Source organism: Phodopus roborovskii, unplaced genomic scaffold (genome assembly GCF_943737965.1).
Source record: "Phodopus roborovskii unplaced genomic scaffold, PHOROB, whole genome shotgun sequence".
NCBI classification, from domain to species: domain Eukaryota; kingdom Metazoa; phylum Chordata; class Mammalia; order Rodentia; family Cricetidae; genus Phodopus; species Phodopus roborovskii.
In genome coordinates this window covers 6593666-6607188 of record NW_026126567.1, presented here as the reverse complement: position 1 = coordinate 6607188, position 13523 = coordinate 6593666, and the positions used below count along the sequence as shown (strand labels likewise).

Here is a 13523-nt window from a genome sequence, read left to right as displayed (position 1 = left end):
ATAAGAGGGAGTTGCATCATGTGTGTCACGCATATCTCTGAGCAAGCATGTGTTCACTTTTGTGTTGGTAACACACATATACGCATACAGCACATTGGTTCATATGATCACTGGGTCCGGGCAGAGTTCATCTTCTAGTATTGTGATGATATCATCTGTGACATACATAAATTTTTGTTGTGTTTTCAATTTCTTGACTGGGCAATTTGGAGTTACGACTTCCGCCTTCACACATTTTATTTCCCCATCGTAATTAAGTCACTTGGGATGTGATAAAGTGCCTTTTAGATCCCAGTGAGCAAGATACACCTATGTGAAGTACCTATGAGCTCAACAAAAGTATGGCATTATTCTTAAAAAAAAATCTCCATAAATGGTTTCAATTTTCTATATTTTCACTATTATGTATAAGACTTAAAATTTTAACATTAGGTTGGAATTTTACTTAGACTAAGTCAGCTGAGTAGTCTAGATGACCTGAGTTTTATAGTTATGCAAAGTACCATAGTCAGGAACTAGTTGGATATATGCACGTCTCCTTTTTTCCATCAATGCCATCATGGAGCTGATGCTGGCCATGGCAACGTCTCAGGACTTCTCTGTAGCTTTGAAGAACTGTACCAAACAGAACATAGCAACAGCCATTTCCCTTAGAAGGGTCAGAAAGAAGCCTCTGGTCACCATGGTCCCATTACTCTCTCCATACCATGCCAAGCCCACGTCTGAGAGTAACACTTGTTGGTCCCTACATCCATAATGCTTGATGGGCACTTCTGTCCTTGAAGTTTCTCTGCTGTGTTCTGGATTACTTCTGAATGTCTGTCTCTTAAAACTCTATGGTCACCCGACTTAGATTCCTGGGTGGCCGACAGAGCACAGGTGCTTGCATCTGAACATCCTACCTTGTCTGAAGGTACTTTATCCTGGAAAGCATGTCAAGGTGTCCTGCGGAATACTGTTCAATCACATCTTTCACGTCATAAGGCCTCAAAGTCTCTTTGAATTTTTTCTTATACAGACGGAATTGTAGAATCCTGTAAGGCAAAGGAAAGGTGTTTGTTTACAATGGAGTTTGCATTGTCTAGCAAACACCAGAACCAGGGGGCGGGAAGGAAAAGGGCAGCTCCTGGATGGCGAGGGCAGGCCTTGGGGTCTTGTTCTGTCCCTCCTCATTTATTAGGCTGGCTAACGCCAATCCTTCAATCATTTGAATAACAAAATTTAGTAACAACTTCTGAACACTCATCACACGGGAGACGCTAAGGATCGTGCTTTAAGACAAGTCTTCTAATTGCTTTGCAGAGGAGCAGTCATGGCTCTGAGAATGCCATCTCTCAGAGACCAGGATGTCAGAGCTGGATGGGGCTTGGGTGGCACCAAGCTTTTTGGATGCTGTTGCGGCCACACTGCTTTTTGTTTGAGGATGGCCAGTGCTTGTCCTCCTCTATAACTGCTTGCTAAATTTCCCAATTTAACTGTGACAGAACACCCACAGAATGCCTTAGGAAGGGATGGTTTTATTTTCACTCATAGTTTTATATGAATGCTTGGTGGGGAAGGTGTGGAGGTATAAACAGATCTAATTGGTACCACCAGAATCCAAGGTGGATGGGTCACACCACAGACTAGGGAACAGAGAGCTCAAGACAGAGCAGGGATAACTCTACAAATCCTCCAATGTCACCACTATACTCTAGTTTAACTTTTGTCTAGCTAGGTCCCTGCCAACTTTCCAAAACAGTACCACTTTCTGGGGACCAGATTTGCAAATTCCTGGACATTTTATATTTAAATCATTATAGTAGCTAAGCATGGCGTTATATATCTGTAATCTCAGCACTTATGTATAGAGACAGAAGGATCAGGACTTCAAGGGCATCCTCAACTATATAGTGAGCTTAAGATAAAACCAGAGCTATATGAGACTCACTCTCAAAATCCCCACACAAACAAGAACAAACCAAATCAAACCAGAACAGTAATTCTAATTCTTCTGTTTCGGGCTCTGTGAGTTTGTACAGGTTCATTACAACGTGGAAACACCGTCACCTCCCTCTTCCTGAAAATCAATCATGTCACTCTTAACGGTTACTGCCCTCTGAAGACTCCACCCTTCTTTGAATAAGCCAACCTAAGCTTATGGCCAGTCACACATAGTGTCAGGAGGCCCTGCCTTTGCCAGGCTCTTCCAAGTTCCCATTGGCACATGTCTATTGAATGACACAGTTCAAGTATATTTTGTCTTAAACCGTGGCTGCAGCTTCTAAAGAGAGTTTGGGCATACTGATCAGTTTACTCATCAGGGCACAGAATTCATGCCTGCTCTTTACGTAGATTCAACTGTAGTGGAGCCATTCAGCGGTGGCTCAACAGTCACATCTGCCTCTTGCCTGTGTTTAAACAGAATGTTCTAGGGGAAACCGGTCCACGCTCCGTCACTTATGCGGTGTGTGGCTTTGTATGCTAATAATGCATCGATGGATCTTGAGGTGATGATCTAGGGACCACAAAAGCCTAAGATACTGGCACTTCAGAGAGAAGGAGTTAGGAATGACCATCTCCTGAATTAAGGCATCTGAAAAATGACACGTGGGTGTACAGAGATGGGAACATGGGATATCTCAGTAGAGCCTTCTCTGGAACAGTCTGACCAACCAGACTTTCTTTCAATTAGTTTGATCAGTCATTGACAAATGCAACAGATGCATTTACCTAACCGCCTTCCTGTCATATCATACATATTAGTGAGCAGCCACGCCAAAGCCCTTGTTGGAGCCCACATCTTACGGAACTATCATGCTCCTGGTCTACTGGGTTGGAAATCCTGCTGAAAATATTGTAGTTAACTTCTGCCACCCATTAAAGTGGGACCACACCCACAACCTGCTATGTTTTCTTTGAGAAGCAGAATGCTCTCTTGACTCTTGAAGAATTCTGGAGCAAACTCAAGCATATTATGGTCTCTGAATCCCATAAAAACATCTATAATTTATGATCATGTAAAAAATGCTGGTGTAAAAGAATAGATGGATGGATACAGGCCGAAGAAAAGCTGACACCTTAGGTGAATGATGTGCAAAAGCTCTGTGTTATTACATCTGCCACCCTGACGCCCCCTAGAGCAGATGCTTGGGTGGATGTGGTGCCACCAGGTGTAAAGCCACAGCTCACGCACAAGCATCCCTGTGACAACTATCTAAGGTAGAATCATTGTACTCAAGGGAGTGATGAAGCCACAGGACCTGGCTCAAGAGGCTCCTTCCCAAGGTACAAGGGCACTTTATCCGCTGTGTCCTATGGGCTTGAAGTTGGCTCCTGGGAATGTACAGGGATGGGGAGAGGTGTCCATTACCTGACAGCTCGGATGGCAGCCTTGAGGGTGGGGATCATGTCTTCAATGAGGAAGTCATTCCCATAGCCCCTGTCTTCTGCCATGGGATCACCTGTCCCAGCATCTGTGAGGAGACATATATGTTAATTTAGTCCACCATAAATGGAACATATTAGAGACCGCTATGGAACCTGCGTCTCCAGTATAAACATTAGTCATCCCTCATCCTTATCCCCACACGTGGACCCCGGTTGTGACGACGCCATGTTTCCTTAGCGTCCACACCTAGCGGCAGGGAAGTGTGAATCAGGAAGTATGAGCAGGTCAGAACTGGGGTGGGGGAGAACCGTAGCAGGCGGTTCTGGCGAGCTGTGCAGGTGTGTGTGATCACGTGAGCAGCAGAAAACAGGTGTGGTCCTCAGACTCAGACACACCTGTGTTGGAATTCTGCTAAGTGACAGAGGTGCTTGACGTCACTGTTCCCATGATACTTAAGGCACGGGGTGTCCTTCTGACTTCTCCATCCCTAGGGGTGCTGGTGTGCGTCTTTCCAGATACCTGCCTCTGTGCATCCTTCTAGTTACCCTCATGGTTTCTCTCTCCAGCCACATTGCAGGTCCTAAGTCTCTCTGAGCTGAAAGGTTTGAGCTTGGTGATTCAAGCCTAGCTCACTGGGAAGTCTCCTCATTTATGAGTCACGGACTATGTCGCTGATGCATCCAGCCCGCCAGACACAAGGCCTGCAGCTGGCTGAAGGCGGGATGGGAGAGGCTGCTTTGTGGATGCAGGAAATCTTCAGTGAAGAGTGAGGAAGGAGAAGGGAGGGATGGGAGTCGAAGCAGGAAAGGCGGGAGAGAAGGGTGTTACCTTCAGAACTCTGCCAGAAAGCGTAGGCTTTCATGCGGAAGGCGGTGCGGAAACGCTCTTTATTGTTTAAGCCCACGGGCTTTGGTTCTTTAGAAGGGCTTTCTTCTATGGCATCTACATTCAGAGGGGTAAATGACTTTCCTTTAGTATTGCTACCACGAGGATTAGAAAGGCGAACCCGATCCAAGAGACCCAGCTTTTGGCTACAAAATAAGCAAAAGTGAACAATTTTCCTCCTTCAGTGCAGGTTCTTGTAACTTCCCACCCTTCCAGAAAGACTCATTCTCTCCCGAGGATGCACGGGGACCAGCGGTGGCTCGGATCCTAGTTCTGGCTCACAGCTTTTTGTTTGTTTGTTTGTTTACTACTGATTACATCCCAAGCAAATTCCCAACGCCCCACCCCCACCCCCGGAATTTCCGCCTGTGCTTATAAGGAACCCAAACCCTTACAGTATTATTCTTTACCAAAGTAGTTTCAAGGACCAGCAGTCAGCCACTCCAAAAATAACACTAGTTGGTGGGTAAAGTGAAAGTGGATACATTCACTGAGAAGAGGTTTTCATAACTGTTTACTGGTTATCGTTATTGGTCTTTAAAGTACCCAATTAATTAAGCTTCATCGTAGTATGCATGTATAGGAAAAAGACACACATCTATAGGGTTTGATATTATCTGCAGTGTCTTGGAGTGGACCTTGCATGGACAAGATTGGGTTACCAATGTATAGTCATTGTAAGGACTCAGGCATTATGCTGGCCTGCCCGTCACTTGGCAGGATGCACTCAGGCAGTACCCTGGTCAGCCCAGGACCCCTTTAAAAGGCAGACCCCCTGCCCACATACTTTTTTCCGCCAGCTCTCTTTCTGTTCTCTTTCCTGCTCATTTTCCTACTGTCCCCCTGGGGCAGACAGGGCTTTTCCTGTCTCCCTCTTCTCTTCTGTCCTCTCTCTCTCTGTGTCCGTGTCTCTTTTCCTCTTTTCTCTTTCCTTCCTCCTCCCTCCCCTTTCTAATGGAGCTTCTCACTTATGCTCGGTCTGCCTGGCGTGTTTGTTCCCCGCGGGTCACCCTCGCCTGCTATGCAATCCGCCAAGGTTCCCTTCGTCCTTTCTCATAACAGTCATATACAACAAAATTTCTTCTTCATCTCCTTCACTACATCAATAACTTGCCTTTTCTCATTACCATTTCATGATACCCTAATAACGATGGGCACAGGCAAATCCTCATCACGCACCAACCAGACATAGAATAATTATATGAATTACACAAAGCAGGGACTTTTGACCTGCTGTCCACAAACAGATTCCTCTGAAAGAACCTAGTGGGCTCATGAGTTTTGGTGGGAAAAGTACACCTTTAAATTACTAACTTCCGATCCAAATTTAGTATCCCTTTCCACTATTAATGAAGGTCACAAGCTCATCCAATATTGTGAGAGCATTCAACCTGGTATCATGTATGTATGCCATAAGGCTCACTGCAGGGAAGCTCTTGTTTGACTCCATTTCAACACTGAATTTCATAAGCACTTTTCAATGCGTGCCTTACGTTAAGTATTTTACATCTTCTTATGCTGTGTGTGCGTGTGCAAGCCTGTGTGCCACCACTAGGTATATGTGGAGGTCATAGGATAACTTGAAGGAATTGGCTCTGTCCTTCTACCATGTAGGTCCTGGAGGTCAAATGCATGATCAAAAGCTTGATGGCAAGTGCCTTTGCCTGCTGAGTCATCTTACCATATGTATGTAGCACATGTGTTCTGTTCCACATTCCACTCCCCAAGATGCAGAATGAACGAACCTCTCTTGCTTGCCAGGCCCTTTCTCGCCATCTCAGTCAATCTCATTATTTTACCTGCCCTTTGAAACTATGAAACTGTGGCTGAACACGCCCTCTTGGGAATTCAGTACTCTAGTCCTCCAAAGAAATGTGTTTGATATTTGACACATTTTACGAAGACTGTGCATTTCCATATCAGTTTGTGCCACAGAGTCACAGAGTAGGGACAGCCCCTACTTGGTACTTCCTGAGAGCTAGCATACCTCAAGTATGAGCATCGGGGAAAAAACTAGGCTGGGTAGAGACATCTTCATAACCCATGAGACTGACCTAGGACACATGAATTCATTTTCCTGGTTGCCAGATTCCTTATATGCAAGGTGGTGACCTTATACTTGTACCCACAGGGCTTATTATATGTTAAGTGTGACAATGCATGGAAAGTACTTATCCCCATTTACGATACAGGAGGCATCCACTAGGCACTGGCTGTTATCACTACCTTGGAAAATAATAATAATAATAATAATAATAATAATAATAATAATAATAATAATTCTCTTTCCATGAAAGCTATAGAAGGCTGATGACATGAGTGGAATGGATCAATGTAATTCCCTGGGGCGTAAAAGCGGGGCTTTGTGTTTTAGTTTAAAAAAAGTTATACAAAGTGAGATGAGCATAGGGGATTATATAAGCATCTTACATTTACTAAGTGCTTGTCTCAGAACTCACTCTGACTTGGTAAAAGCTAAAAGGTGAAGATTTTAATTACAGATGAACTAAATAAGGGCAAAATTGATGACAGCCACTTATCTTGACTGGAGATTTCAGCATGGGCTCTGAACACCAGAAGGATAATGAGAAGGTCCCCTTACTCTATCAGTTCTAAGATTCAGGATTCATTTTCCTGGAATTCAGATGCTTCGCTGCTATTCTTAAGAGTTTGAATTGCTTTGGCCACGTTCATTTAACAGCCCACTGGTCACGGATGACACTTCAGACCGTCTTAGGAATCCAGATACACTGGCACAGAAGCCTCCCTCCTCCACTGACCTATGCCTAAGCGGCTTACAGAATTCTTTCTCCAGCAAAGTGGATCTCAGCTTACTTCTTAATTGGGTTGCCTGAAATCCAAGACCCCAAAGGATAATGAAATGCAAGGCAAAGTTGGTGACTGAAACTCAACACCCCTCTGTGCCCTTCTCCATATGGACTTCCGGTTCATACATAAGACAGGCCCTGTTCTTAGGGGCAGCTGCTGACAAGAGTCCTCCTTGGAAAGCAAGAGTCCTCCATTTATCAGGTTCAGACCCATGATATTCACACCTGTATTTCAAAAACTGAAAACAGATTACTGGGGACGGAAAGGTAAGGTCCATATTGTTGTCTCTTGGCACATACAAGTACTGGGTTCCTATGTCTCATCGTAGCATCCAGGTTAACTCTGGCCTTGTTCAATACTACAGAGTTATCTGACATTCAGTGCTCTGGTGTCGACCTGCAGAACCTCCATCTCTTCTTACTTCATTGCTACCATTACTTTTCCCTGAAACTATGCCTGGTGCCTGAGCATTAGCCTCCAGGATAACGCTGCAACAAATCCAGATGTGCAAAGTGACATCCACCATTCAACATCTCCTTAGCATGCTCCAAGATGTTTTCATCTGTGGTGCTTGGCTACCATCCTTCAAAATTTGACTGCCTGATGACTCATGACTCTCCTGCTCAGTAAGATGTTCTTAGAGGTCATTGTCAGCATCTAGAGAGAGCTTGGTTAAACGACAACAACTTGGGAAACTCTACTGGACTCTTGTGGATAGAGAGGTAAAGCAGCACGGAGTCCAAGACAAAGGACCAAACCCACAATGAAGTATTATCTGTGCTACTGATGGTACTGAAGTTGCTAAACCAGGAGGCAAGCTTTTGGGCTGAGGGGACCTTGTTCAATTGCAAATGCAAGTTCTGTTGCATCACTAGTACTAAATGCATCTTTACGCTGTTAAATGGAGGAACAAATGAAGTCTTGATTTTCTTACTAATAGCATGCATACAGTTTCAGTAGAATGAGGGTGTGCTTATTATACTGTGGAAAGAGGGCAGACTTACGGATGAGAGAAAATAGTTCAAATCTGTTCATCTGTTATTAGTTCAACTAGGGTAAGCCATTAGCTCAGTGAACCACGTTCATCTATAAAATGAAGCTAATGTTTTTTCGTCTTTTTGTTTCTAATCCAGGCAAATGCGTTCAACACCTTGTGAGTTCTAGGTTCCTGATAACTTGCTGAGGAACTAACCTGGACCTGGATGTGGTTCCAATCTGTCTGTGACAGATTAAGAAGGCATACCATAAATTGCCTATATTAGTAGAATGAATTTGGTGGGGGGGGGGCAAAACTGAGAGGTTAATAAGAAAGACACTGAAACCTTCCAGGCAGAAGATGAGGATGGTGTGGGCAGGATGGCCATAGTGGGAATGAGACAGAGCTTGAACTCCATTTGGAGACGAATTAGCACTAGTCTTTCCTGATGGATTCTGAATAGGTGTGAGGGGAACCATTCCTGATACCTGGATTACATGTGGGAAAATGATGATGCTCATTTTAAAGCAGGACATGACCTGGCTGTTGAGAAGAAGTACAAAACACAGTTTGACATGTATTGTAGCTCTAGGAAGACTGACAGGCATCTTCACAAGGAAGCAGATCTGGATTGTGTCTATCTGAATTGTTGCTATATCCTCAGATGCTAAAATGGTTCCTGGTACATAGGACAATCTTTTTAGTCTCTTTTTAGTTATTGAATAAGTGGATGAATGGCCTGATAGTGGGTAGATGGGTATGGTTTTGGGCAAAAGAAGAGTTTTAAAGAGCATTAATCATGTGTGGTATATGTGCACATATACATTTGTTATATATATATATATGCCAGAAATATATATATATATATGCCAGAAATCCAGGTTGAGTGTCTTCTTCAGTTACACTCAACATTTTATTTCTTTTTCTTCCTTCCTTTCCTTTTACTTTTGAGACAGTGTATGAAAGTGAAGAGCAAATGCTTTTCTGTGTTGGTCTCCTAATAAAGTTTTATCCATGTACTCCATGTAACCACTTTTGTACACGAGACTCATTCCAACCAGCCTGTGAGGTCAGCATCAGCAAGATTCTCGCCTCACTGGTAATGACATGTTGGGGTGATATGGAGATACAAGAGGTCTGTGTTGGGGTGTTCAAAGTGACACAGAACACAAGAAGAGGAGTCAGTTTGAACTCCTATGACTGCTGCCTAATTCTACTACCTGGTTATTTTGAGTCCCTGGTTAGAAAAGATAAAGGACTATGGATCTGTAGGGATCCAGGGGTTCAAAATCCAATCACTGCATGGTTCTCTGTTGTTTTTTAATCTTACTAAGCTTCAGGATCCCCATCAGTATGTTGCTACAATGAATACTACCACTGAAAAAGTGTCCACCTCAAGTCTCAGACCTTGGTTCTGATAGCTTCCTATCATATGCAATCTCATCACATTTGGTTTCATAGACTATAGTTGGATGGAAAGGGTAGGCCCACATATTCCTAGGGCACTGAGTTGGTGTGGGATATTATTAAAGCATATTCAAGCCTGCTAAAAATTACTCTTAGCGTTAATGATAAATTATTTATGTTCTGATTGTCAGCACTTCTTTTGACATTCATTTCCCTGAATTAAAAAAAAAAAAAAAGGCAGACTTTGGGAGATGGAGCAATCCAATTCTCTAATTAGCAGCTATTGTATCATTTCTAGATCCCCTAGCTATCTTGGGCAAAAAGACTGTCAGTCAAACAGCCAGCCAAAATACATCATGCCACTGCCAGGCATCTTAGATGTATTTAGAAAACTGTGTGACAAGGCTCAGGCTCAGCCAGGGCTATTTGAAATAGTTTACATCATAAGCCAGGACTCACAGAGGTACTGACAAGGCAAGGCTGTGATTGGGCTAAAATTAATGACATAATTAATGACATATGATGATTAATCTAAGAACGACTCTCAGGCTATATAAGCAAGTTGCTCAAGCACATCACTAGGAGTAAGTTTCTGGGGGCGGACTCCCCTGTTGTTGCCTCATTGGTCCGTTTATGGGCTTTTAGTTGCGGGCTGAGCTGGTAACCCACAGAAGGACACAGCAGGGATAGCAGCGAGGTAGTGACAGCATAGGCGGCAGGAACAAGGCGGCCAAAGCAGCACGGGCTGAGAGAACAGCGCAGTACTGAGGACACTCAGAGCCGAAGGAGACACAGATGAGTTTGAGCAGCCAGTGAAAAGTGAAACGCTGCTGGAGTAGAGGATGGGGAGAGAGAGAGAAAGAAGGGGGGATCTGAGAGCCAAAAAGGACTAACGCTGGGAGGAGCCAGAGAAGGAACTCTGCTGGTCCTGGTCACCTGCAGGGTTCCAGAGAGCAGCTGAGTCTTTGGGTCTCAGACAGACACCTCTCAGGCTGAGACGCGCCACTGGCTGCTGTCCACACGGAAGAATCCCCATAGCTAGTCCTTCCTGGAAGCTTCAACATCCACTATTCTAAGGGGATGTAGAATACCGAGTCCCTAGGATCACACAGGAGTGGTGACACAATATCAGAGGCCTCGTGAATCTGTAATAGCAGAGGGTTCCATCTGCAGCTACTCACATCTGCCTACTGTTCAACACGCACTGGTGCCATAAGCCAACTATCCAGGGAAACGAGAGACACCAAAGACTAATGTAGAACTCCTCCATCATTGGCCACAGTTTCTGAGTAGAAGAAAAGGGTCTTGTCCACACGATTACAACAGTAGAAGTTTGAATTGTTCCTCCAAATAAGTTCAAGACCTAAACTATGTTTCTAGATATAACCAAATTAAAGTCATACTGGAATAAGGCAGACCCTTGATCCAATGAGTAGTATGTTTATAATAAAAAAGAAAACGGGGGATTTGGTACAGATGTACTCAGAAAGAAAAAGGCCATGGGAAGGAAGAGGCATGGATTGGAATGATGGCAAACCAAGGATTGCCATTGACCGCCTGAAACTAGGAAGAGTTGAGAAAGACTGTCCTCAAATGTCTTTGGAGGGAGCATGATCCGGGTGACATCTTGATGTCAGACTTCCGCCCTCCTGATCCGTGATCAATTTCAGTTGTTTAAAATCATCCAGTCATTCTGTTTGTGGTAATTTGTTACGGCTAGCTGAGGACACTGATACACCTATCAATGACAGTTGAATGGCTGAATAAGTCATAGCCTTTAGTATTGTGGGACCAGGAGAGACACGCCAAGTTCTTCTGTCTTAAGGAGAGAGGGGATTGCAGGAGAGATGTTACATGAGGTATGTATAGAGAGGAACTTCCTTTTTCACATTTTCCTGGTCATAAAAATGGGGTTTCCATACCCTTTGAAGAACCCAGAAGAATACACTAGCTGTCATTTAGTTTCTTCCCATGGGAGAAGGTAAGTCATTCACTTGGATCGTACATGGAAATGGATGCTATCCAACACTGCTGGATGGAGTAGGTTGCATTTTAATAATCAGTATCCATATGTGATTTTTCTCAAGCATTCCTTGCATCATGGTGTCATCAAGGCCACACACACCATTACTATGGCGGCCGGGACAGAGTCTAGTCTGTTCATTCCTATGTTGCTCTCAAAGCCAGACTTGGTGGGGAGTATTATGAAATGTCAGGCCCAGAGCCAGCACTGCAAATAAAACTTATTTATTGATTCAGCTCCAGCATCTATATCCCAACCCAATCATAATCCAGTGTGAAAGGTGTGCTGTAAATAGCCATGATATCCCAATTATTTCTCAGGGAAAATAGAGGCAAAGCCTTTACAACATGCCAGGGATCACTCAGGATACACCACTTTGGCCCAAATCTCAATTCAGCATCTCTGTTATTCTGCAGCTTGGGCCAGTGTTGCAGGACTGGACAGCAGGAGGAAATACTAATTGTATGGGGTCATACCCAAACCTCTTGTTTTGCACTGAGCAGTAATTTTCTCATCAGTAAAATTAGGGGACTGGGCTAACTGCTATCAGAATTTTTCTTCCCCCTTCACAATGACTGGTTCTAGGTCGGGAAGGACTTTGTTGCCAACAGCGCTCATGGCTGGCTGTGAGATGAATTTCACGTGGTGATGTCAGAGGGAGAGATAGAGTATGAATGGCAGCACTGGGCTGCTTGCTCTCCTTTTGCACAGTGGGTTCTGGCTCTGTGCCTTTTCCGGCCTCTATAGCCTCCTATTCTGGCAAGGACTTCAGCTCTGTGAGCCAAGACAGGGTAAAGGAAAATAAACAAGCAAAAGGGCCACCTGCAGTGACCAAAGATGTAACTGCAAGGATTAACATTGTGCTTGGGACCAGGACCTGTGGACCTATACCAGCTGGGCCCAATCCTTTCTTTGTGTCTTTCTATTCGCAGATACTGTGCAAAGGCCTTCCCTCTTTGAATCTTGGTAGTTATGTATAAAATGAGGATTAAAAATAGTAATTAGAGCATAGGCTGGCTGTGAGGTTTGATGTATACAGAGCCACGCCTGGCAGACAATATTCATTCTTTCTTTCTAAGTTCCTGTCATTACTTTAAATCCTTTGATCCAAAAGAATAATCTTCTGCTAAATGAGAAAGACATAATCACCCATAAGAGAAAAGGAAGGTGTCTCAGACGATGTTTTTGTTCTCCGAAGACAAATACATATTCTGAAGGATGTTATTCAGAGTAAACTGTTTGAAAATATAAATTGAACAATTGGGTTCAGGCAAGCAGTTGTCAACATAGTTACCTGTTTTTAGAATTTAAAACTCCTAGTTTCCATCACAAAGACACTCTAATTACCAGCAGGAGGTTCAATGCCTATATACTGAATACCTACAACCGACAGTTAAAGTACTGGCCAGAACATAAAATACTAGTTTCTCCCAATACACTGTAGAATAAATGAGGTTTAGTGTAGCTTAATGTAGATGTCCCTGGGTGCAATAGTATTAACTAAGACTTTGAAATGAATGGATGGACTCTATACCTATCACAGACAGTAACTTTGTCTACTTGCTGCTGTGTTCACCATTCATGGGAAGGGGAGTACCTCGTTATATTCAGGAACTTATTTCCTCTATTCTCTCATTTCACCCAGGTGAACGTAATGGAGTTTGTCATTCATAGTAGCTTATTCCACTCTGACATGTAGAAGCATACATGTTAGAGTTTCTATTCTTTATATAATACAGACTTTGTCCAGTCAGTCAACCACCCACCATCCAAACATCCATACACTGACATCCCCCATCCACCTATCTGCCCATTGGTCCATTACCTTACCTGTCTTCCATCCACCCAGTCATCTATCTACCTATACTCTATCTGTGTATATACACAAATTTGGCCAGGTTTTCAGGTTATATCTAGGTGCCTCAGAGGTATCCAGTTAAACAGAAAAAAGCAGTAAAGAAACAACTATATTAGGTAATCATCGATGCCATGAAGGACCCTGAGGCAGGATAAAGGGAAAGAGAATGACGGGG

General features: G+C 43.7%; 1 protein-coding gene across 1 annotated transcript in view; it reads right to left on the bottom strand.

Annotated features, from left to right (window-relative positions):
• The window catches only part of Kcnq3 (potassium voltage-gated channel subfamily Q member 3), a 264585-nt gene that overhangs the window by 6633 nt on the left and 244429 nt on the right, over positions 1 to 13523 (bottom strand). The window contains exons 10-12 of the mRNA XM_051202571.1: positions 4199 to 4401; positions 3353 to 3455; positions 903 to 1034 (exon numbers count right to left, since the gene is read on the bottom strand). Coding sequence (XP_051058528.1) covers positions 903 to 1034; positions 3353 to 3455; positions 4199 to 4401 — 438 coding nt within the window. The remainder of the gene's footprint in view (positions 1 to 902; positions 1035 to 3352; positions 3456 to 4198; positions 4402 to 13523) is intronic.